The 26,769-nt window shown below is 32.7% G+C and overlaps 2 protein-coding genes across 2 annotated transcripts; both read right to left on the bottom strand.

Moving 5' to 3' along the window:
• Positions 1–1,252: 1,252 nt before the first annotated feature.
• Positions 1,253–3,701, bottom strand: LOC139857842 (proteasome subunit beta type-3-A). Its single transcript, XM_071846683.1, has 7 exons — positions 3,600–3,701; positions 3,041–3,222; positions 2,763–2,870; positions 2,349–2,438; positions 1,873–1,957; positions 1,645–1,739; positions 1,253–1,451 (listed from the first exon to the last, which is right to left on the bottom strand). The coding sequence occupies exons 1-7, from the start codon at positions 3,603–3,605 to the stop codon at positions 1,403–1,405; spliced, it is 615 nt and encodes a 204-aa protein (XP_071702784.1). The 5' UTR covers positions 3,606–3,701; the 3' UTR covers positions 1,253–1,402.
• Positions 3,702–6,459: 2,758 nt separating this feature from the next.
• On the bottom strand, positions 6,460–10,998 carry LOC139857481 (membrane-associated protein VIPP1, chloroplastic-like). Its single transcript, XM_071846254.1, has 11 exons — positions 10,692–10,998; positions 10,041–10,144; positions 9,516–9,626; positions 9,336–9,400; positions 8,954–9,035; positions 8,494–8,568; positions 7,702–7,772; positions 7,491–7,573; positions 7,169–7,233; positions 6,983–7,057; positions 6,460–6,785 (listed from the first exon to the last, which is right to left on the bottom strand). Exons 1-11 carry the CDS (start codon positions 10,813–10,815, stop codon positions 6,666–6,668), a joined length of 975 nt encoding a protein of 324 aa, XP_071702355.1. The 5' UTR covers positions 10,816–10,998; the 3' UTR covers positions 6,460–6,665.
• Between the last annotated feature and the right edge of the window lie 15,771 nt (positions 10,999–26,769).

Here is a 26,769-nt window from a genome sequence, read left to right as displayed (position 1 = left end):
TAAATATAATGTGATTGTTCTTTAAAAATTTATTCAATAAGATAATTCATTTTATAAGGCTACTGTATTTAAAAGGTATTTTGTGCAATTAGAACCAAGACTAGGGGTGCGTTTACTAAAACTGAATAATTTAGCGTTGAGTCGTTTATAATCTGAATCATTCAAAGGTTTTGAATGAAGTTGCTTCTGAATGAAAGTAACCCGTTTGATAATTATTTTGAACGAATAATGTGAATTATATAAAATTACAATATTAACTTTTTGACACTAATAAGAAGTATGATATACGGAGTAGTTGTTTAATAAGTGTTCTTGATATAATTTAAAGAGTACGGAGTATTACATAAAATTTATGTGTTTAATGAGTAAGAGATAGTTCCAGCTTGGATTCAACAACATTTGTTATTCAGAGGTCAGAAACAAACGCGTTGAATGCTGAATGGTTCAGTATTCAGCGCTGAACCATTTAATACAAACGCACCCTGATTCGGATCAACATGTAAAGGTAAAGGTATAAATTTGGTGACTCTTAAGCCGTAAGGGCATGCCAAAACAACTTCAGTGGAGGTGAGGTGAAGTAGTGAACCCTCAACACCTTAAAACTGCTTCCGTGAAATCACATTACTTGATCTTGAGTCTGAAATGTTGGAAACATGCTTTGGTCATGCATCTAATAATTCTTTATTCAAAGTTAATGTTTGAAAATTTATACGTTGTTGTTTTTATTTTCTTAATTTGTTAGGCCTTTTCTTTGTTTTTCCACATTGATAATGGCTAGGATTATCATGTATGTGCTACAGTGCTACCAATGGTTTGATTCTTGTGACAAAGCAGAAGTTACAATTTTTATTGAGTTGATACATGTCCTTAATGGTGTTTGTTTCTGAATGTGTAATAATTTTATAATAGTAATTAATAAAACAATAAACAAGATTGTGTACTTGGCTGGGATATTCTGGCTGAGGTCCGGGGATAGAACTTAGAAGCTTGTATTTCTTGCTTTTTCTTCTTATTTTCGAGTTACACTCCTATTTTAATCGTTTGCTTAGTTATTTTTCATAAAATATTATAATTTTAAAAGAAATAAAAGAAGTTTTTTTTTTCTTCAATATAGTTGGATATTATTTGAGTTTAAAGTTTAAACCATATCATTGAGCAATTTCACCAGCTTGACCCGTTCAACCTGAAGTTATTAGTAATTTGGCTGACTTTGCCAAAGTAACCATGCTTGGAGGCGCAAGATAAGGTCTAAAGATAACATTCTTTGAAATAGATAAAGAAAAAACTGTTACAGAACAATGCCATGGAAATTGGAAATTCGATCCAAGTTTAAAAGCCAAAACCACAAGACTACCTTTAAAAATAACACGATCAAATCATAAATAGCTTTGTGTAAAGAAGCTTAATCCATTCTCCCTTTCAAGATTCTTTCAGTTACTTCAGTTGGAGTACTGCAATAGAATCATATAATATCATGTTAATATCTTACATCACATGCAGAAAACAATTGATAATGAAAAGGTAAAATTCTCGAGGTGGCAAATTTCACCCGTTTTGACCTGTTACCTAACTGCCCCGCCCCATTTGTATTGCCACCTTTGGTACAAATCATAGAGGAATTAATAAGGTTGGCATGAAACTTACACAACGTAGACATGCCCTCCCCAGCCACTCAAACAATCACGATCAACCGATGATAAAAGTGCTTGTGAAATAGTCTCAAACAGCTCCTCTTGTTCCTACATATATACAGTAACAATAACAATAACAATAGTGATTAATCATAGGTAACATTTGGTTAAGAAAAAGTTACTGACAGAATTAAATTAAATTAAATTATTTAACTAAAGAAAGGGAACGTAAAAAATTTACCATGTCAGGTTTAAACATACTCTCGCACGCACCATAAAGAGACTCCGATGCTGTTCCAGCAACAACAAAATCTTTTGCAAGTTCTCTATCATTCAAGTAAAATAAGAACAACGATAATGAATTAGAACCAGCTTCAAATCCCTCTCAATTACATTAATTACCAAATTTTGGAGATTGACTATGGGTATGATGCACAATATGAACTTTTGCATAATATAGTTTTGTAATAAACTAGCGTCTGTATATAATTAAATCAATGATGGATAATTAGGGGTCAGATTTGCATTTTTTATGAAACATGCGAAAACATCACATCTTTGGAAGTAAGAAAAAGTAAGCCTAATGTAGGCTACTTTCTTCTTTAACTTGTGAGTTGATGTGTCTCATAAGACGTGTTTAATGTGTCTTATAAATAAAATATTATTCTCTAAGAATCCAATTAAAGGAGATCAACAAAGCATAATAAGTATACATACTTCGCTCCGATCGAGTCCATTGTACAGATGAATGGCTTGTCATCCTCACCCAATCCAGCAATCACAGGTTGGCAGAAATAAGGACCAAACCTACACAGAAATGAAACAATAAAAACTTCTTAAATAAAATATCATAACCTTTATTGAAGTAAACTAGTAACACAGTATCATATTTACTGAGATTTGATGATTAATTTACAAAAAGGATGTTACTTGAAGAACTATATACATTATACAGGTATAAACACGATTCCAATCACTTCACATTTCCTTAAAATAAACATCAATTAGATTGAGCAACAGGCTCCTAAAGTATCGATAAGCAATTAGTGCAAAAAAGTGGACAGGCGTATATTACACATGCATATAGCTCTAAGCCAGAAACACCTATACAAAAACAAGCTTTAACCTAACCTTTTCTCATAAAGAATAGCAGATACAAGACTAGCAAAAGTTTCAGGCTTCATGTCTCTTTCTTCTCGAAGCTGATACAGTTTGTGACGAAACACAAGCCGCTGATGACTTCAATAATACAAACAAACAAACAATAAAAAACAAGCTGCTAAGTTAATAACACAACAAAATGTACCAAAAACAAATATAATTTTTATATAATTATCATCATTAACACACAGTAACAAGTTATATAACTGTCCAGCTAGACCATAAATAATTGACATTAAAATACTTACAGCGTTTGAACGTCAGAACCGAGACCAGATAGACCGAGAAAAAGCTTATCATGAATCTTAAAAATTCTTTGAAAATCAGTTGCTACCGTCTGAAGCTGAACCCCAAGCCTACGATCACTCGCGATAGCAAAACAATTCTTTCCTACCATAGCCACCAAGGCACTTCCATTGTACTCGAATATCTGTTGAATATATAAAGATTATATTTTACAGAATGAAATCCACACACAGATGATCATGATTGTATAACCTCAGAGTCAACTTCAACTAACACAACATGAAAATATACATTTAATTTGCTGTAATATACAATACAATTTCACATATATATTTAAATAAATAAATAAATAAAAAATCCTGATTTGTATTACGTTAAATCTAGCGAATCAACAGGCTTCATTAACGAAATATTTAATTTGATAAATAACTACTGCGAATGATTAAACATTGACGAAAAAATTCGAAACCCTAGGTTTTTGCTGCTTATATTGATATTTCATATAGATATAATTATATACACACACAATTGAATAATGCGTTGGTATAGATGAGAGCTTACCGACATCGATTGAAGATGAACTGTGGGTTTTGCAGATCAAAGTGTTAATTCGAGTGATTCAGGCAGAGTTTTTTTTTTGTATCAAAGTTTTCAGTAACTTGCACAACAAATTAAGTTTATAATATTAGACTTTTTAATTTCATCAGATTCATGTATAGTCCCTCAAATTTTGTTTACCATTTTTAGGTTACCACAATACTAAATAATTTTTCCTTTTGTTAAAACTAGAAAAAATTGGACCGCGCGTTGCTGCAGTGTATTTAAATATACGTTAGTTGATATCTAATAGACTTAATGGGCTACACGTTTTTAACGTCTTTTATGCTAGAACCAAAGGGAGAAATTGAGGGGAAAATGGGGTGGTAATGTCTAACTTAGCAGGTGCTCTACACATCCACATGGTTAGCGTTTTTAAAAAGCGTCCAATATGAAGTATATATGTATAAAAGAGAAGGGAAAATTGTGGGCGTTTTTAAAAAGCGTCCGTTTCGATCGCAGTGAGTTGCATTGTGTTCGTAAAATTATTTCGAGTTTAACAGTAATGTCGGGGGAAAATAACTAGCTACAAATAGAAAGTATATATGTATAAATGGTAAGGGAAAATGGTTAGCGTTTTAAAAAAGCTTCTGTTTCGATCGCAATGAGTTGCGTTGTGTTCGTAAAATTATTTGGAGTTTAACGATGTTGTCGTGAAAAATAATTCGCGGCGGATAGAAAAAAATGCCCATTAAAAATCCTGGTGAATTGTTAGATTAAATTAATATTAAAAATGAAATTTACAATTTGTACCCCTAAATGAGGGGACAATTTTATAAAGTATGTCAAAGTTGGAAGGCTAAAGTGTAAATTTGAGGGTTTTTTTACGTCGTTTGAAAAGAGGCGAGTGGCCTAAACGACCACATTCACCACCTCTTTTAGTATATATAGAAATAACAAATACTATCAATACTATTAATTAAATATTAAAATAAAATGAACCTTCAACGATACATGAATGACCCCAAACCAACAAGCAAAGGAACAACAACGAAAAGGCTCTAAAACGGTAAACCATCTAGACCAACATAACTTTACACTACTCGATTCGCGCCCAATGTTATCAACTACAAAACTCAAAAACAAACCAACTAATCATCTGAACTAAAGCCAGCTAAATAGGAGAACGACAAAAACAACAAACGATAGCTAACAACCAAGATAAAACTAAACAAAAAGCCAACAGAGACTACCACAAAGTAAGCATTAATAGATAACTAACTTGTGAATGTGAAATATAATTATATAAATATAAGATAAAACAAAATATCACCGAAGTCTTGACTTGAGTGTTATGGGTGGAATTCAACTTGGGATTCAACTTGGCTTTAGTAAATTATTTATTTATATTTTGAGAACCCAACCGTCATGTTATTCCTCTTCAGTTAACCATATCTCAATTTTTTTTTCGAATTGCTAAAATTTTATTAAAAAAGCAAAAAACTAAAAATACAAGAGTTACAAGAAATACAAATAATTACAAGGAGAGTAAAGGAGATTGCATCCATACATTCCAATTACATTTTTTCTTGCGCACCCTTGTGAAGATAGACGATAAATCACTTTAGTATATTTGATAACCATATCCTAATGAATTCTCTCACTTTAGTATGTATATTGGCTCAAATATTTGTTGCTTTTGTGTTTTTATATGTCCAATTTTCAACCATGTCATTACAGGGGCGGAGCTAGTGTATTACCCGTGGTGGCACGAGGCAGTACTAAAATACGTGATGTAGTGGATTTTTTTTCGGTTTTTAACTAGTAACACCAACGGATAGTGTAAAGTTTTTTGAGTGACGCCATTAAAATAAGACATCTAGTAGAATTTTTTTTGGATTTTAACCGGTGACACCAGTGACTTCCAATCATGGATCCGCCCCTGCATGTCAAACAAATGATGCCCGTTATTCAGATATCTATGCCCCTGTTATGTTTATGTTTTTTTATATCTGAGCTCTCGAAAATTTTGTTAAAATTACATCCATCTAAGGAACCATAAATGTTTTTAAACGACAACAATTAACATGACGTTGTGAAAACAACAACATCAACTACAGTGGGTAGTGGCATATGAGAAATTAAATAGAAGTTTAACTCATAATCAATGATTTTGAAATGCTTAAAAGGTCGTTGGGCCGACTTGTAATGATTCTCATCTTCGTTTATATATGACTAATACGATGTACGTTTTCTCGCCACCCTAATCAAAAGCTTCAAGTTCCACCTCTGGATGGTGATGCCGATATCGCTGTTCAAAGAAAAATTAGTGAAAAAAGTTTTATTGTCTATCTTCCATAAGAAAAGTTTTATTATTATAAAAACAAAACAATTGTGCAGTGTAACATGAAAGCTTTTTTTTTTTTTTTTTTATCTAGGTGATGAAATCGTTACATTGTTATGTCGTATTTTTATGATGGAAGTATACTCATTTGACTTGTGTAAAAAGAGTTAACTGGTAGGTGTAATTTAACAGTTGAATTTACACAATTTCTGGAAATATAGTTACTTATGCTGTTCTAACTTTTTTCCTTGAAACAATGACCGATGTTTCATACTCATGCACAAAAAAAGATCGATTTTCGACAACATTGTTTGGTATTTGTGTGTTGCAAATATGAGTTTAAACATTATTTCATCTTAGATTTGTTGAACGACGTTATTCTAGTGAACAACTAGCTCGGATGGTTAGCACCATTTGATTACGGTTGAGAAATAACTTCTAGACCGAACCATAACTAAACTAGCATTGTAAATGAACAATACTACTTTCAAATTTAAACTAGTAGCAATCATCATTTTATATGTTCATAGTCCAGAATCATATCATATCTAAGTTGATATAAATTATATATATAATCAATTTAGTACAAGACGCCTAAACGTCAATTTATAGCGATTTTAATTGTAAACCGTATGAACAATCTTTCCAAAACAAATTTATCAAAAACAAGCTATGAACATTCAGCAATAAATAAGCCTAATAATGTATATAATTCTTTACATCTAGTGCAAAGAGAATGAATTGGTCTAAAGGTCCCTGGTTCTTTGCCTTAACTCATTAAGTTCTTTCTCGATTTCAAGATCCGGAAACGGGTACGCTGCTTTCGAGTTCGCAGTCGTCGTTCTCCCTGGCGGAAGCTCTCCTTTCTGCTCCGTAAAACGGTTAGTACCAATAACATGAACCATATCATATTATCATATGAACATAAAAGTAAAAGCACATGTTTGTTTTAGGAAGACAACAATAATTCAATAAATTACGACGTGTTCAATTACAATGTGATTGTAAACGCCAAGTTACTATAACCGTAACGTAATATAATTTACAAACAAACAGAAGGTACCTTTGAGCTTCCGGATAGTTCCTTTTTCAATTGTGCAAGATCGTCATCAACAGATGAGCCCTCCAGCATTGCAAACTGGAAAACATACATACGAAAGCAGATTATTTACACCATAAAATAAAATAAGAGGATTGGAAAAACTAAAATTTTAGCTGATATTGCAAAACTAACAGAAGGTGAGTGTACCTTTCCTTCAAGATCATCGGTAGTTAGCTGATTAAGCGATTCTGCTTGGGACTCCATGGTCAATACTAACATCGCAAGAAAAAAAATGTCAAAATTACAACATCTATGCAACATTTTTTTTATATAAAATTGAGTATATGATCAAAATTGAAATCTGAACATCATATTACAGAGATTTTGATTTGGGTACAAGATTCAATTTTAGTTACTCTTCTTTGATCTCAAGCATAATTAACATGTTAAATGTGATTACCAATATATCATTACATGATAATTTAAACGTTTTTTTTATTTTTATATATAAAAAAACAAGACAAAAAACCTTTTTCTTCCATCTTCTCAAATGCTGAAAGAGCACTGCTTGTATTGACATTTCCCAACATTTCACTGACTTTTGTAGCAGTCCTGCATATTAATAATTGTGCACACGTAGATTAATCTCAGAAAGTGGTCATTATCCACATCATCAAAACAATATAAAAAACAAAAGATAGGATTTTTATAAAATACAAGTATCGGGTATGAGAACAAACTTTGCGGATTGTGCACGTGCTTTTAGTGTATCTTTTTTCGACCTAGCCTCTTGTATCTTGCTTTCGAGAAGCTGTTATGAAAAGGGGATGCAATCAACAACAATGTAAATGTACTAAGCATTTAGACAAAACTAATATTTATAGTTTGGCAAAAAAAAAAAAGTTAGATTGAGTTACTCTATAGTACGGGTCAAAATAACGCAGGAGGAACTGCAAACCGGTTTTTTTATATCTCGTGTATCTAATGATAACTAATTTGTAATTAGAAAACTATAATATAATTACAACGTGAATCTAACTGTTTTAGTACGTGTAACAAATAAAGCAATCTTTTTTTGTGGGAAAGTTGGGTTTGGAATCACCGACGTTTGACGGGATCGAAGACCACCCACCCGATCATTTTCCACGTACACACGCGTTTCCGTACAGAAACCCGAACCGCATAACAGAGACCCGATCCATCAATCCATACGGGCTATGTGGATCGAGCCGAATTCCAGCGTACGTGCCGGTAGGGATCGAACCCTTGACCTCTGTGTGCCCAATACTCAAGGTATTGGGGTTGAACCATTGGCCACGAAGGCAGTTTACAAATAAAGCAATCTAAGAAGTTGAAGCATTTTGAATCAACTTTTTATCTTTTGATTTCTGTTTAACCTGTTTTCATTTTAGCTATTTCTTTTGAAACTTACAGATTCGACCCGTCTAAAGTAAAGCAAAGAATGAAAAACTTGAAAGCATTAGTTACTTATTTTGTAGACATGAATAAACTAAAAGATATATAGTACACACCCGTGTATTGCTAACAAGATTCTCCACAACGCCTTTTTGTTGATCAAGTTGGCTCTTCAAAGAAGCTGCATTGTCCTGTCAAATAATTTAGCGTAATCAGAGAAATAATGTGTTCAAATGAAATTATGATACACTTCTGGTTGAATCAACTTTATGTTCAAGATCATCATAAAATAATGAATAAGTTGTACGGACTTAGATGAACAAGATACTGTTGATATAGTCCTTATTGAAGTTCAACAAAATCCTTTTTAAATAATATGACAAATTAGTACTTAAAAGATTACAGTCATCCTTATATAAAGGGCGTTTATTTTGTTAAACTAAAAGAATGCCTATTTCATCCATATAATGACCCAAGCAAATGAATACTTGCAATTAGGATATTCAAGAGAAGATATAAATATCATTGCATTATGCCAATAGAAAATTGCTACCAAGAAATACAATAAAGTCTTACAGCATACGATTTACGTCTCTTTAACGCTTCACGAGCAAGATCTTCTTCGCCCTTACCTAGAGCAAGTTGCGCTCTTTTGTACCTATAAATAATAAATAAAATTCAATTATAATAAGAACAATATTAAGATGAGACCGCCAAATGCTTAGCCGCTTTACGAAACCGATTATCTAATCATTGAAATTTACCGATTTGAAGTCACAAAGATTAGTTTTTTAATGCTTGGATGATAGATTCTGCTTCACATTAATTAGGGGTTGTATACTCAAATTTGGATAATGATTTTCATACCAGTTACAATGTAAAATAATAATAATGTATGAAATATTAAAAATTGAATATCATATAATCACTTTCAGATTACATATATCTGTTTACTCACCAATCATCTGAAGCTTGCTCAGCAGCTTTGTATTTGTTCTCCAGCCGCTTTTGAGATGCCAAAACCTTCACAGGGTGAAAAAGGAGAAAAATATATATTTTATCTTTAAATTTTGTTGTACCACAACAAAATGATTTGCGTATTACATCCAAATGTAAAGATAAAACAAGGAAAGCATACTTGAGCTGTAGCTTGACGCATCTTTATTAGATCATCGTTCATTTCTATAACGGCTTGCTCTAAGATCTTTTCCGGGTCTTCAAATGTGCTAATGAGTGCATTTGCATATGACTATGCTCATAAGAGAATAAAAATGAAGATTTGGACATTTAGTAACACATGATGAATGAAAAAGATAACCAAGCATACTAAAAACTTATAAGTGGCAAAATGGGCGGGCTGAGTAACAAGTCTAACAGGCTAGGGTCAAAACCAGTCATTTCTAGCCATGGAAAACGGGCCGGAAGCACACTAAATTTTCAAATTAAGGATAATATATGACGTGTTCAATAAGGTAACAATAATTACTCTTACTACGGAGTATAAATAACAATAATCAGGATTTTCAAGTAAAGAGATTTTTCAACATGTTCCATTTAAGTGAATTTTTCTAACTTAACCAATTTGACCCGTTATACATAAAATATAACAAACTTAAATGGGTCGAGAATGCCACATCATCAACAAACGCAACATCCTACTAACCTTGACAACTCTTGAAAACCGATCGAAAAGATTCATCCGGATCCCATTACATCGTGTAGTACTAGGGCGAGCTAGACGTAATCCTCTAACCTTTAGTGCTCCGACTGCAAGGCGAATGAGAACGTCAAAATTAATCAAAAGGAGGATTAAAAATTAGACTAGGGTTTCTTAGACGTCAGTTAATCTGATTATCGTTACAAGAAGTTGCAACATTAGTTGTAAGCAACCTAATTTTACTTAACTGACTATATGGTTTTTCAAAGTTGAAAAATGACTTAAAATCCGCACCTTCAGTCAGAAAATAACATAGACATATGCATTATTCCAAATTGTTAGCAGTAGTTAAATTTAAATGCTCAATGAATGATAAAGAATAACAAGTAAATAACTTTAGCATTTCATAATTATCATGACTAAATCATTTTATTAAAGTTTGCAAACATAAGACCACTCCCAATATTTGATGATTCAACATAAAAATGATAACTTTATTAAACATACGACCACTCCCAATATTTAATGACTAGGGTTCTATATCTAACACATAATAATAAGGTGCATCTGATGATTAGACATAAAAATGATAACTTTATCAAAACTACAATAGAAATTGAACTGGATTTTTTAATTTTCAATCAATTAACAAGTTACCTCCAGAACCCAGAAACAAAGTTCGGTTTTTTGAAATTGTAATTCTTGTAGAAGAAGAATCTTGTAATGAAGCAGATGTTGTTGAAGCCATGCTTATCCCTGTAACTGGTGCTCTTAATGCCATTTTATGATTATAACACTCAAAACCCACCAAACTATGCTATATACGTACAAACGAAATCTTCAATTGCAATTGCAAAGATTTTTATATTTATATACAGAAGAACAGGAGAGAATTTTGATAGAAAAGGATTTGATTTTGGTTTGTTATTTGTGGTGGTGATTTGGGTGCGATGAGGCAGGAGGTGATTATAGCCACAGTGGCCCAATTGATCCGTCTGCCCATATTTTTTAGCCCAACCTTATTTAGTACAGTAGTATTATTTAGGGAAATTAACCTTTTTTTTTTTTTTTTTTTTTTTTTTTTTTTTTTTTTTTTTTTTTTTTTTTTTGCCACTACTACGTAGGGATGGTTAAAGAAATGATCAAAAAGACTTAGCGCAATAATTCAATTATTTGGTGTACATACAAATAAAAATAACATTCGAGTACACTCAACACAAGAACTTTTATCCATTTACCGTTTACGTTCTCTTTCAACACACACAAATTTTAAAGTTAAAAATACACCTAACTTAGAGGTAAGTATATCCCTTTATTTAACTGTGTATTGTAGCTCATGTGATAGTTACATGTATTTTTAGCGAGAAGTCAAGAGTTCGGCTCTCAGAGATACATCATTGCACACAAGATTACCCCTTAACCCTTATATTTCATCCAAGGGTATCTTCCGCACATCGCGTTGGGGAGCATTTTGGGGGGGGGGGGGGGGGGGGGGTGAAATGTCCCGTTCTTATTGATTAAAAACGTTCCATATTAATTGATTTCGTTGCGAGGTTTTGACCTCTATATGAGACGTTTTTCAAAGACTGCATTCATTTTAAAACAAACCATAACCTTTATTTCATCAATAAAGGTTTAAAAAGCTTTACGTAGATTATCAAATAATGATAATCTAAAATATCCTGTTTACACACGACCATTACATAATGGTTTACAATACAAATATGTTACAACAAAATAAGTTTCTTGAATGCAGTTTTTACACAATATCATACAAGCATGGACTCCAAATCTTGTCCTTATTTAAGTATGCGACAGCGGAAGTTCTTAATAATCACCTGAGAATAAACATGCTTAAAACGTCAACAAAAATGTTGGTGAGTTATAGGTTTAACCTATATATATCAAATCATAATAATAATAGACCACAAGATTTCATATTTCAATACACATCCCATACATAGAGATAAAAATCATTCATATAGTGAACACCTGGTAACCGACATTAACAAGATGCATATATAAGAATATCCCCATCATTCCGGGACACCCTTCGGATATGATATAAATTTCGAAGTACTAAAGCATCCGGTACTTTGGATGGGGTTTGTTAGGCCCAATAGATCTATCTTTAGGATTCGCGTCAATTAGGGTGTCTGTTCCCTAATTCTTAGATTACCAGACTTAATAAAAAGGGGCATATTCGATTTCGATAATTCAACCATAGAATGTAGTTTCACGTACTTGTGTCTATTTTGTAAATCATTTATAAAACCTGCATGTATTCTCATCCCAAAAATATTAGATTTAAAAAGTGGGACTATAACTCACTTTCACAGATTTTTACTTCGTCGGGAAGTAAGACTTGGCCACTGGTTGATTCACGAACCTATAACAATATATACATATATATCAAAGTATGTTCAAAATATATTTACAACACTTTTAATATATTTTGATGTTTTAAATTTATTAAGTCAGCTGTCCTCGTTAATAACCTACAACTAGTTGTCCACAGTTAAATGTACAGAAATAAATCGATAAATATTATCTTGAATCAATCCACGACCCAGTGTATACGTATCTCAGTATTGATCATAACTCAAACTATATATATTTTGGAATCAACCTCAACCCTGTATAGCTAACTCCAACATTCACATATAGAGTGTCTATGGTTGTTCCGAAATATATATAGATGTGTCGACATGATAGGTCGAAACATTGTATACGTGTCTATGGTATCTCAAGATTACATAATATATGATGTTATGCGAGGTGTATATAAAATAGTTATTAAATTTTAGCAGGAAATACTATTAAATACGATACAATTTTACACAAGATATTTATTTATTTATAGAATGGATATACTTAAACCTTGCTACAACACTTATAGGCAGTGTACCTAATCGTACAGTAGTGTAGTTTTTAGTAAGTCCGGTTCGTTCCACAGGGAAATCTTTAAACAAAGCTCAACGCTATATTAGTTTACTTTTATAAAAATACAAATATATATATAAGTAATATTATTATTATAAAGGGGGTTTTTACCGTTTAATGACCGGTTTGTCGATTTTAAAACTTTAGTCGCAGTTAAAACCTAATGTAAAATATAAAATAAATACAAGACTTAAATTAAAGTGTAAAGTAAATAACGATAATGAAATTGCGAATAATAAAAATGCGATAAAATAAAATTGCGATAATTAAAAAGTACGATAATTAAAAGTGCGATTAAATAACAATAAATAAAAGTGCGATAATTAGAAGTGCAATTAAATATAAAATAAAGGAAATTAAATATGAAATAAAAGAATTATGCTTATTTAAACTTCCGTAATCATGATGTTTGACGTGTTGATTTTAGTTTTATGCCCATGGGTTAATTGTCCTTTGTCCTGGATTATTTAATATGTCCGTCTGGTTTTTGTCCATAACAGTCCATCAGTCATAAATATAAATTGCAAGTGTCCTTGTCAAATTATTATTATACCCGAAGATAAATATTCCAACTAATTGGGGATTCGAATTGTAACAAGGTTTTAATACTTTGTTTAATGAATACACCAGGTTATCGACTGCGTGTAAACCAAGGTTTTACTACTTTGTTAACAATTACACCAATTACCCTTGAATGTAATTTCACCCCTGTTTTAATTATTCTAGTGGCTATTAATCCATTCCCGTGTCCGGTTAAATGAACGATTATTCGTACATATAAATACCCCGCCCATCGTGTCCGATCGAGTGTATATGGTAATTTATAGGGACGCCCAATTGTAAATCTTTATATTAACATTAACAAACTTTCATTTAATTAAACAAATATAAAGCCCATTAATAGCCCATAGTCTAATTTCCACAAGTGTCGTTCTTTTGTCCAAACCCCAATTATGGTACAAAGCCCAATTACCCAATTTTAGTAATTAGCCCAACATCATGATTACTTCGTTTTAAATAAGCATAATAATAACTTAGCTACGAGACATTAATGTAAAAAGGTTGAACATAACTTACAATGATTAAAAATAGCGTAGCGTTACACGGACAGAATTTCGACTTACACCCTTACAACATTCGCTAACATACCCTTATTATTAGAATTATAATTAAAATTAAAATATAAATTATAAATATAAATATAAATTTTACGTATGAAGAGGAAGAAAAAGATGATTAAAACTCGGCAGAAAACTGGCTTTATATAGGACCTGACCAGCATTTTTACTCCATGCGACTCGCATGGATTTGTGCCTCTGGCCATGCGAGTCGCATGGCCACCCTGGATCCAGCCAAATTGGTTTGTTTTCTTCTTGCCGACGTAATATAATAATAATATATAATATAATATATAATTATATATAATTATATATATATTATATTATATTCTTGTGCATAGTAGACTAGATATTTTTGGTCCGTTGCGTCGGGCGTTTCTTCTAGGCTCAGGTCCCGGTTCCGGATTTTTGGACGTCTTCGCGTATTATTTTATATCGTGTACTTTGCGTCTTGTAACTTGTACTCTTGTCATTTTGAGACGTTCCTCATCAATATTTTGAACCTTTTTAATTGTATCTTGTACTTTTTAGCTCTTTGGACCTTTTTGTCTTCAATTTGTCGAATTTGCCTTTTATCTTCTCTTTTTAATATTTAAACGAATATTGCTTGTAAATCGAACAATACCAACTAAAATCTTGTCTTTCTTGGGGAATAATGCTATAAAATATGTGTTCATTTTTGGCATTATCAATATTCCCACACTTAAGCGTTGCTTGTCCTCAAGCAATATAGTCTTGAAATACTAGAATCACTTCTTTATTCTTCACACTTTGTACATCAGTGATTTCTATACGGCGGTATGAACAATGGTAGTAACGATGTGGTTTACAGTCCCACATGACTATAAAAATTTAGATCCATTAAGGAAATTGGATCTTTATGAAAACATTTGATCTTTTAAAAATTAAATCTAGTTTTTACCCTAGATAAGTTTTCCGGAATAACCCTTTACCGGTGTTTGCAAAATATTTGTGTGGGTTTGGTGGGTTTCAGATTTGAAAATTTTAGCTCAAAACTTGCGGTTTTGTGTCACCCACTTGCTAACCTTGTATTTGGAAAGCAACACGTCCAGTTTACTTGTCCCGTATATTACCTTTCGGTAAACTACCGTCCGGTTGTAAAGGAAAGCGTTGAACAAGCAACTGTTTAAGGCAATGTCCCGTGACATGCTTTTGATTATGGTCTATAACGTGTCGGACGCAATTACTATCCTTGGTAGGAGCAATAGTAAAGCTCACCCTTATAATTTTTCGGTCTGGCACAAGGTCCTGTCTTTGACCACTATGCAACCACCGTTCTTACGGTTGACACCCGATTTAGTTCAGGTGACCTAATGAATTCCAGGTGAATTCCTAGGATTTTACGTTCAATGGTAATGAACGCATTGAAAATAGGGTTTTCAGAAAACAAATCGGTTTATAATTTTTGATCAAAATATTTTCTCGTTTAAGCTCGAGTTTAGATATCATCGAATTCCATGAGTTTGAATTCTCAATCTTTAAGGTCAATCTCAAGGATTGAGTAATATCAGGCTTAAAAGCTGATTTTTAATCTTTAAGGAGATTATCCTTTCTGGGGATCTGATTCATTAGTCTTATCCAGCTAATTTGCACGGTGCCTCCCCATTGTACGAGATAAATCCTTCTCATGGTTAGGATAAATCTGACCACTTGGCGACCCTGTTTAATGCTGAGGTCCGTGGATTTCCTGCTGATTTTAGTGATGACTTTTCTAGATTTTTCGTCAACCTACAGCTAGTCTGGACGATAACTTCATGACCTAAATCAAGAAGCGCGTGTCTTTTTCGGAAGACTTTACTTCCTTTTAATGATGGAATTGATTCATCGTGTAGATCCATCTCTTCTTTTCTTTCATCGGGTAAAACAGTTTAGTTTAGTCCAAAGCAAAAGTATTTTCAGTTATTTGTTACAGATATATGTGACATATGTTTAAAATAACTTGGTAAATTTTCCCACACTTGGCTTTTATTTTCCTTTTTATCGTCCTCTATTCCATTTTAAATGAATTTTAACATTTTAGTTTGTTTCTCAATTTATGTCCTTTCCGAGGTAACAATAATTTCGGTGTTAAAACCTAGTTTTATCGTTCATAAATATGTATAAACATGATTTTGAATTCATTTAATTGAAAATTTTGAAAAATTTTACTAGAATTGGGTAGTCAGTATATAAGACTAGGGCTGTTCTTTTTTATCAGAGAGCACTAGATTCTAATACAACTACTGCTTTACTAGTATTTTTAATGGTAACCAAGTGTTTAATATAAAAATTTTAAAATCCGAAAGAATTTAACCCCTTCCCACACTTAAGACCTTGCAATGCCCTCATTTGCAAGAAATCAGTAACAATTTAAATTATTGAGGGTGATTTGTGTGAAAATGATTAAATTTTTACCAAAGTTTCCAAATATATTGGCGTTTGTTTGCTGAATGATAAATGGTGCACGTCATTTGTTCATTCCGTCTTGTTGTTATTTCACATATATTTTGCATCTTGTTGTCAAAATTACTTGCTTTTGCTGAACTTAATGCCAGTCTTTGAAAACGCGTTGTTTTATCCTGTTTTGTGCATAACATAAAATACATACAATACAAATATAATCATACATGTAATTTGAAATGGAACTTTGGCATCCCACTTTCAAATTATAAGAAAAATATTAGTACACAATAATAATAGAAATATCAAACATTACATAAATGTAATTAAAATGTTAAGTGTTTAAAATAATAAAAATATAAATTACCAACTTATCTCTACTGATCAGGAGGTGGGTTAGGAGGATAATTAGGATAAGGATCCCAATTCATGTTCGCGTCCGGGTTCCATGGCTGATTATAGGTGAACTGGTATGCTGCGTCATAATCATATGAATCATAGGGTGGTCTCATTTCTGGCTGATGTGCGGGATAGTATGCGGGTCGGGTCGGATAATACATCTCGCCAGGCTGCAACTGACTTATAATTTGGCGCTGATGATAATCCCATCGGCCATGCTCTCGTTGCCGGGAATGCTCGTAGTCATTCCGACGTTGCCATGCCTCGTACTGCATATGCCTATCATAGTTCGTCATGTATTCATCCTCCATACGAACGCCTAAATCAAGAGCAGTCTCCCGAACAACTCCTATAATGTTGTTCGCCTCTTCCATCTCGTCATCCGAACCTCTTTCTACCTGTCGCTGAGGTCCCTCGTATCTATATACCCGACCACGTCTCATCAATAATACCCTTGCACCGTGATAAAGGTTTGAACTTATAGTTTCACCTTCGTCCTCTATTTCGTTCATTGGACCCCCTTGGTGCTTATCCACACCTAAATACTCTCCAATGAGAGTAATGAAAATACCACCACCTATAATACTCCCCGATTTCATCCCCGAAACTACATTAGCAAGATAATAACCAACACAATAGGGAATGTTAACGAAACTCCTCGGGTCTCTAATACACTTGAGGTAGAACAAATCGTTTACGGTCAATTTCTCCTTATTCTTACCCCTTTGTGTAATTGTGTTTGCTAAGAATCTATGAATCACCCGGAGTTCAGCTCTGTCTATATCTAAGTATGTATGATTTCCACTGGCGTGAAATTCATTAAAGTGGGACATACGCCTCCAGACGGCGTTAATATCAAATTCCCTATCTATCCTTTCTCCTTGGGCAATCAGGCTATTACAGTCGGGGCTCAAAAGTTCAGCAGGGGTGTAAATCTGTAAGGCCCTGGCTAAATCTATCATGGACATTCTGTACATGCGTCCACCTAACAGAAATCTAATAAAGCTTCTATCATCTATCCTCCTAACATCACTGTTTAACTTAATAGTACTAAGTAATTCTATACACCATTCCCTATATATGGTTCTACGAATTGAAAATAGGCGCATCCAATCGTTAAACTGAGAATTACCATACCTTTGCACCAATAATTCCCGAATCGGTTCGGCAAGGTCAACTGTTTCCAAAGGTACCCAGTCAATTGCCCTTGGCATTTCAACAACCTTAAAGTAGAGAATGTGCTTGTTCTTTTGATAATCTGGATACTCTATCCAACATCGATCAAATCTCAGATTTGGGTGTAACTGATCTTCATTAATGTCTAAACTCAGAATCATTTGATGTGGAGCGAATTGACGAAACTGATTCATGAATAATTGATCTTGATCGTGATAAGGAATATGTTGCTCCTCATGTTCTTCTTCTTCTTGTTGCATATGTTGTTCTTGTTCATGAAACATTTCCGGTTCGGGCTCTGGTTGTCTGGACGATGATGCACCGTCCGTATCTGTATTTCTCTTTCTCCTGAAGGGGTTGAGACTACTGAATCTAGGCATGATTGTTGTGAAGTCTTGCAAGAAATTTGGTGAAAAATGGCGGATTTTTGAGAGGATTTGGGAGAGTTTTCGTGTTTGTGTATGTGTGTTTATTGTGAGAAAGAAGCAGGTCGACTGGAATTTTGATCCTGGCCAGTTTTTATTAGCCATGCGAGTCGCATGGTTTCCTGCCCATCCCCATGCGACTCGCATGGGGTTAAATTCCAGGTATTTTTTTTTTTTTTTTTTATTAAAACCTTAAGCTTTTAAAACATAAATTAAATAAAATTTAAAAATTTTGTTTCTTTTTAAGACGAGGTCGTTTCGGGACGATGCCCTAGTCCATCCCTCGACAAAATTTTAAAATTTGTCTTTTTGTAGCGATTGTTTTAAAAGCTAAGATTTTTGGGTTTTTTAATTTTTTTGGCATACTTTAAATCAATAAGATTAAAAATAATGATAATAAAAGTTCTCGTCCCTTCCTCGGGTAAAGCAATTTCGGTTCAAAGACCTAGTCTTCAACTTACGACGAATTTTAAAAATCATATTTTTAACTTAATGAGATAAAGTAAATTTTTGTTTTTAAATTCACACAACTTAAATATAAAATTCAAAATTAAAAATTCACACCAAACTTAAAATTTGAAATGCATAAAATTAAAAATTTATATTTTAAAAATTCACACTAAACTTAATTTAAAAATTCATAAATTCATATCAAACTTATATTAATTTTTCAAATATTTACAATTTTAAATATTTTGTTTTTACAAAGTTTACAATATTAATTTAAGATTTAAATATTAATTTTAAAAACATGGTAAAAATAAAATTAAAAATCTTTTTGTCTTTTTATCCCACTTTAATCAATCAAATATTATCAAAAATATGCGCCCCTCTTTTCGGTAAAGTAATTTCGGTTCCAAGACCTAATTTAACTCATGACGAATTTTTGAAATATTTTGGGTTGATTGATTAAAGATATTTATACCTTAAGAATAAACGTTAAATTTCGCAGTGATGTAATAAATTTTTGAATGATATCAATAATTTCGGTCGCCAAACCTAATTTTATTTAATACCAATTTAATACTTTTTAGCGAACAAATTAGCGTTTATTTTCAAAAGGTTAAAAATAAAAATAAAAATAAAAACTGTACAGACATACCTGTGAAATAGATTTCTTAGTTATATGATCTATTATATTCATAAGATAGTCGGTTTAATTGGTTTTCCATGGCTCCAAAGGCGTAACCTCGAGCATTCAGTGTCTTTTCTTCTAAACATATGAACGGTCCGTCTCTGCATAAAGTAACAAATTCGGTATTTGAATAGGTTTGATTATTTGAACATTTACCTCCATGTGACCATTTTCCGCATTTGTGACATCGTTCTAGGTGTCGTGCTCTTCTTTTCGCTGCGGATTTTGATTTTCCTTTACCAAATTGTAACTTATTATCTTCGCATCTGGATCCTTTTCTAACTCCGTCCATTCTTTCTCTGATTACTGATACTAATTCTGAAAGGACCCGTCCTTATCCTCCCGGACGATATCATCAACAGTTGGTCCCATCGCGATGATCGACTCCAAGTAATGTCCTTAATATGAGCTAATGCACAGCGGAAGACTTAATTCGTACCTGAGAATAACATGCTTTAAAAAGTCAACATAAAGTTGGTGAGATATATAGGTTTGATGCTAGCAGCGTTATAACAATGGACCACAAGATTTCATATGTAAACATTTTAATAAAAATATTCTAAGTGGTTGAGCACTTGGTAACCATACTTAACATTTAATCACGTCGCATATTCCCTTTATTATGAAATCTTACTACACTGTACCATGTGTAGTCACGAAACGAAGTACTGTGCAACCGTTGAATACTGGTCGTCCAGTCCGGTTGGGGTTGTCAGGCCCGATAGATCTATCAACAGGATTCGCGTTTACAATACCGCTGTAAATAATAGTTACCAAGCTACAGGGAAGTATACCAGTGGTACAACTCAACGTAGAATATATTTTTCAGTTACTTGTGTCCATAACGTAAATCATTTATAAAAATAGTGCATGTATTCTCATCCCAAAAATATTTAAAGTTCAAAAAGGGACTATATACTCACCTAATGTATTTTGTAGTAAAAATACATATAACATCATTGAACACGTATAAGGTTGGCCTTGGATTCACGAACCTATATTAATTATATATTTATATTAACACATATAATTAACAGTAATAATAATCAAACCAGTTTATATATTACTTATCTAGTTTAGTAATATATCTGTTATTTTAAAGGTTATATATTTATTTCGTATATTAATATTTATACATATATATCTATATACTTATATTGTTAAATCAACATTTGTTATATAAATATTTACGTGAAAACTGTTATTATGTTTGTAGTAATAATATTACTATAATTATAATAATATTAATGATAATAAAATAATGTAAATAAGATCACATATTAAAATCATGTTATTGAAAATAATAATAACGATAGTAATAATTTTAATAAAAAAGAAAATTTTAATGTTAATGATAATAATATTTAATTGTGTTAATAATAATAATAGTAATAATTAACTTATCATTTTTGATACATATAATAATATTTATAATACTAATAAATGTAGTAATAATTGATTAGATGAATGACTACCTCCATTAAATGGCTAAAAAAAATATATATGAAACGTGCTGCAAATCAGACTCGAACATACGACCCCTTGATATCCCACAAACACACACAGCCATCGATCCAAGTCAGTTTTTCTGAATTTAAACCCCTCTTAATTTTTATAACCCGTTTTTGTTTTGATCCGGCCCAACCTCAGGAAAAGGCTACGGCCCAACATCAAATCAGCTGGGCTTCGGTCCAATTCGATAAATGATCCATTAAAACCTTGATCCACTAAATAATAACAAGTTACTGTAATCGATTAATAATATAGGGTTTATTTTATATATATAAAATCATAATGGCCGACACATTAATCATAAGTCTCGTTTCATCCTCATCATTTATCATTATCATTCAACCGTCGCACAGTAGACAGAAGACTTCGATGTTTGTTTGGTATTCGTACAGGAACAATGAAAACAGAAAAACCTATCCTCAAGCAGGAACAACAAACGAGTAGCAGTTTGATAGGTTGCGTGGTGGTTTCGAAAATAAAAAAAAAAGAGAAATAAAAATAGCGAGCAGCAGTGTTTAGCGGTTGTGGTAATATTTGGTGTTCGAAGCTTGATGAAGTGGTGACGGTTATGATTGAGCACGAATAATAGAAACAGAAAGGGTGCAGTAGCAGACGACTTGCAGGTGAGATTTTTCAAATAACATAAGTGGGTTTTAGATTTGTGTGATTAATTAGAAGTATAAACGAGGGTGATTGTGGGGGATTTTCTTAGATCGTGATAGAAGAAAAAGAATGGTGAACATGGCGGTTTAAGGATGGCACACGGTGGTGTTCTCAAACTAAAACAGAAACAGGTTTATAGATGGTAGTCGATGGGTGGTGCAAGTGGAAGTAGTGATCGGTTTAGGTGGTGGTGGTGGCAGATTATGATGAGTACGGACAGAATCATATAAATCAGGAGCGAGAACCTTGCAAGTTGTAGTGGTTTAGATGATAGTTTATAATAGAGACGATGATGGTTTGAATTAATAATTAATGGTGTTCTCGGTTTTATAGTAACAAATGGGTTCATCATGGATTATGGTGATGATCTTCTTTTTCAATTTCCTTTGCTGTGAGAAGATAGTATCTTATATAGATGGTGAACGAATCTTCGAAATAGTGAGGATGATTTGTTTGTATTAAATTGAAACGTGGACGGGTAACAATCTATAGACAGGGTTGAATAAATCAGAGAAAAATTGAATAAGTTAAAAAAAATAAAGAGGATTGTGACCTTCAACCGGATTTGGTTGTTTGTGAATCTTTAATCTCGATTAGTAATCAATTTGGAGACAGAATTCAAAATTAACTACAGAAGGATGGCTACGTAAAACTAATTAAATCCCCACTTGATATTATCAATTTATTATTAGTAATTAGTATATATAAATAATTGAAAGAAAACTTTAGTATTAATAATCATAGATAATATTACTAATGCTAATATAAATATAAAATAATAATAAATAATTTCTGTTATTAAAGATGATAATAGTAATAATAATATTACATTTAATATTATAATATTATAACTTATTAATTATATCATATTTATTAATATTAATATATATTATAAAATAACATTTATTGAATAATTAATATTCATAAATTTTATTTCTGTTACAATATATATATAATATTACTATATACATGTAATAGTAACTGTACGTAAAGATTACATATATTTTATGTATATATTTATGTCTATATATTTAATTATTTACAACAATTGTTCGTGAATCGTCGGGCTCGGTCAAAGGTTAATTGATTATCCGAATATAGATTTCAAACTTTCTAGACTCAACATTAGAGTTTTTGCTTATCGTGTCGGAAACATATAGAGATTAGGGTTTAAATTTGGTCGGAAATTTCCGGGTCGTTACAGTACCCACCCGTTAAAGAAATTTCGTCCCCGAAATTTGGTAGAGGTTGTCATAAATAACAATAGGAATGTTTTCATGACGAATATGAGGTAATAATAGAGTTTTATCATTATTGGAAGATATAGATAAAACGATTCGATCACATGAAGCGCACGAGTGAAGCTATCACAAAAGAGTGAAATGAGTAATATAGAATTGTTTTAATCAATGATGTGGTTATGATTGATTTCTGGATTTTTAAAAAAAATTTAAGAAAAAAAAATTCTTACGTAATAAGATTCGGTTTTTCGGCGATCAGGATCTTCTTTGATTTAATGCGGCCATCTGTTTCGATTTCTCTGTCGGATATTTCACTATAAAACTACCCCCTTCGTTTCCTTATTTCCACATCCCACATCTTCTATTCTTTCTCTTTAATTCCTACTTCTGTCTTCTATAATCATTGTCATTCACAGTTAATATATCCTCCTATTTGCTGTGATTTTTACTCCAATTTCTATTGCGGGGCTTTGTCCTTTCGTTTCTTCTTCTCGTCCTCGAGTCAAGCGAGCAATGGTCCGGAATTCGTAGGTATGAAATTTGGAATGAACATAGCTAATGCTCTTTAGAAAGAAATGGTAATGGCATGATTTTGATTTGTCAAATTACCAGAATATCCAGGAAAATAGAACTATCAAGATGATTTGTTCTTAATATGTTTCGGAATTGGATAGAATGTAAAAGTCGTGTAACATGGCACATGATGACGGTACTGTGAATCATCATATTCCATTAGAAACTTAACATGACTTACTGTAATATAATGAAGTTGATCAAGTTTCATTATATTATACTAGTTCATGCATCAGTTCCCAACACTGCTTCAGAACATTCCTATTTTAAACTTGAAGGATTTAGAAACTAACACAGTTTCCTTTATATTGTAACGCAGATATTACAGAGAGATAAATGATTTCAGATAAGGATAGTGGTGAAAATATCTTCAGAAATATTGAGGATATTTATAATGAAAGATATGATAATATCTTGGAATTTCTAATGTCGAAGGATGATGATGAAGATTGACCCGTAAGGGTTTAGATTCAGAAGCAAGGTGTTTGCTACAGAATCGTCATAATTCTTTATGTACAAGTTTAGTCCTTGTAACTTGTTCAGAGTCTCCTTCATGGTTTGTTCAATCCGGTTTTCAGTACCAATTTTCTATCGAGCGTTCCTAACACTTCCTTCTTTTATCATCAACATTTGGTCATTAAGACCTTCTACAACATGCTGCTTCGTCAGTATTTTCAAAGTTATCGGATCTGGGTCATTGGTTATCAAACCAAGATGGTTTAAGGAGAATTGTATTTTTAGATGATTAAACGCTGATGGTAATATGATGGAATATAAAAGGTTCTCCGGTAACGATGGCGAAAGAACAACGTATATATATATATCGAGATTGTAATAAGAGTAGTCTTACTGAGATATCGAAGTGGAGCTGTGACAAAATTAGTTAATTGAAAAGGAATCGCGTGATTGTTTTTGCTAATGGATGATAAGGAATTCGATGCGGATACGTTTTAACTATAACTTCGAGTTCAAAAATTTTTAGGTGCATAACTGTATGCATAAATCTTTATTCCGTAGACGAGGTGCGGCTGGTTGAACTTCTCGATCGAGATGTTTTCAAGAATCATGAAAAGTTGTGAATGCGAATTGTAATCGTCAAGATACAAATGAGGTTTAAAATAGAATCAAGTGGCAAACTTGAAGGATTGTTTAGTTTCATATGTAATAATCATCATTTTAACTCATTTTTAATTGTCCAAAGTTAGCAGTCCAATAGTCCGATTGTCCAATGGTTCAATAAATTCATATATGAACTAAATATATAATATTCGAATTACTTAATACGTATCGTGACCCGTGTACTGGTCTCGGTGTCGATCACAACTCAAAGTATATATATATTTTGGAATCAACTCCGACCCTGTATAGCCAACTCCCACCTTCACATATAGAGTGTCTATGGTTGTTCCGAAATATATATATAGATGGATCAATATGATAAGTCGAAACCTTGTATACGTGTCCCGTTATTTAAAATGCGTAAAATAAATAAATATATATCATGACCCATTATATAACGTGTTGTCTCAGAATTAATCCGACGTGTTGTTGTACATGTGTCCCGACGGTATGTAAAGTACAGAAATTAAAATTGCAAGAATGTAAATTGCGATAAATTAAATATTAATCAGTTAGCTGGGAACAGTTAGCCGGAACAGTTAGCGTGTAATCCTATCACAATTTCAATTAATTAATTCATCTGTTTCTAACAATTTTTATTTTGCCAATGTTTCTTCATTATGCCACTTGTTGGATTCGGATAGGTAAAAATCCAAATATGAAATTTAAATGGAAATGGTTAATCTGGGGTGAACGGATACGTATATCGGTAATTGTAAGTAGGATAATAAATGATCGTTGAATCAGATTCGAAGAATGTACAGTGTAACTTGTTAATGTGAATTCTAAATATTCCTTGGGTACTACCCACCCGTTAAAATATTTTCATCATTAACAGTTTGTACGAATGAAATTTTTAATTACAATCTTTATGAAAATATATTTGCATATATATTTTCTTCGGAGGTAACTATGAATTTAATGAGTCAATAAAATATTCAACTCATTTGATTTATCGTTATTACTAGATTACATAATCTCCAAAACATTAGAGATTACATAATCGTCATGTCGAACGAAGAACGATACGTAAAGAAGAGGTAATCGGTGTAGAATGATATGTAGAACAAAGATCATATTCGAAGTTCAGATGATGATGTTGAGGTACGTGGTGCGGATGTGATTGTTGGTGGTGGTAATGATACGGTTGGTGTTGATGCTGATGATGTCGTTGACGTCGATGATGCTACTGGTACTGAAGATTGCGAGGTTGATGTTGTTAACGGTACTGGTTATGCTGCTGGTGCTGCTGCTGGTGTTTGTAACCTTCGCACCGTGTTCTCCAAAGCCGTCACACGAGCGCGAAGTTCGTTAATTTCTGCTAGTACACCAGGATGATTGGCGGTTGGAGTGAGCGAATGAACAAGATCCGAAATATGGGATAGGAGATAATCGTGATGAGATACTCGAGAAATGAGAGAGAAAATGGTTTCTCGAACAGGTTCGCCGGTAAGTGCTTCAGGTTCGTCGCCAATGGGGCAATTCGGTGGGTGAAAGGGATCACCTTCTTCTTGTCTCCAATAATTTAGTATACTACGAACCCATCCCCAATTCATCCAGAATAGATGATGAGAAATTGGTTGATCCATTCCAGTGACGCTGCCTTCGGAGCCCGAATGGAAATCCATATCAGCGTAGCTGTCGGAGTCGGAGGAATTCGAACTGGACGCGGAGTTCATCTTGTACAGTCGGGGAAATGAATTTTTGGTTTGGAATAGATTATAGGAGTTGGGTTTGGTATTCTTCAATACATAATTTACATATGTATTTATAATACTCAAAATCCCGTGAATTACGGAGAATCTTTGAAATTCGTCAGGCAATGTCTATAGCAACAGATACGCTAGGATACGAATTTTGTCTATACACTATCGATGCACCAAATGCAGTAAGACGTGTCTAGACTTAAGAATACTAAGAAGGCAATTCTTAAGGATGATAAGCAGATGATTTTCGACTAGATATGATAAGCAAAACTTTTGACATGTAGACACGGTCAAAGTCCAGACTCACTAATGCATCCTAACAACT

Source organism: Rutidosis leptorrhynchoides, chromosome 7 (assembly GCF_046630445.1).
Source record: "Rutidosis leptorrhynchoides isolate AG116_Rl617_1_P2 chromosome 7, CSIRO_AGI_Rlap_v1, whole genome shotgun sequence".
Taxonomy (NCBI): Eukaryota; Viridiplantae; Streptophyta; class Magnoliopsida; order Asterales; family Asteraceae; genus Rutidosis; species Rutidosis leptorrhynchoides.
This window is presented reverse-complemented; position numbering and strand designations above follow the sequence as displayed.

Excerpts from the sequence above, each read along its gene's own strand:
- LOC139857842 (XM_071846683.1), bottom strand. Across the intron at positions 1,958-2,348 it reads ATGGACTCGATCGGAGCGAA|AGAACTTGCAAAAGATTTTG; the intron begins GTATGTATACTT and ends CTTGAATGATAG. Across the intron at positions 1,740-1,872 it reads GTATGTTTAAACCTGACATG|GAACAAGAGGAGCTGTTTGA; the intron begins GTAAATTTTTTA and ends GTATATATGTAG.
- LOC139857481 (XM_071846254.1), bottom strand. The coding sequence starts at position 10,815 with ATGGCATTAAGAGCACCAGTTACAGGGATAAGCATGGCTTCAACAACA. Across the intron at positions 10,145-10,691 it reads TTTGTTTCTGGGTTCTGGAG|TCGGAGCACTAAAGGTTAGA; the intron begins GTAACTTGTTAA and ends TTCGCCTTGCAG. Across the intron at positions 9,627-10,040 it reads GGTTTTCAAGAGTTGTCAAG|TCATATGCAAATGCACTCAT; the intron begins GTTAGTAGGATG and ends TTATGAGCATAG.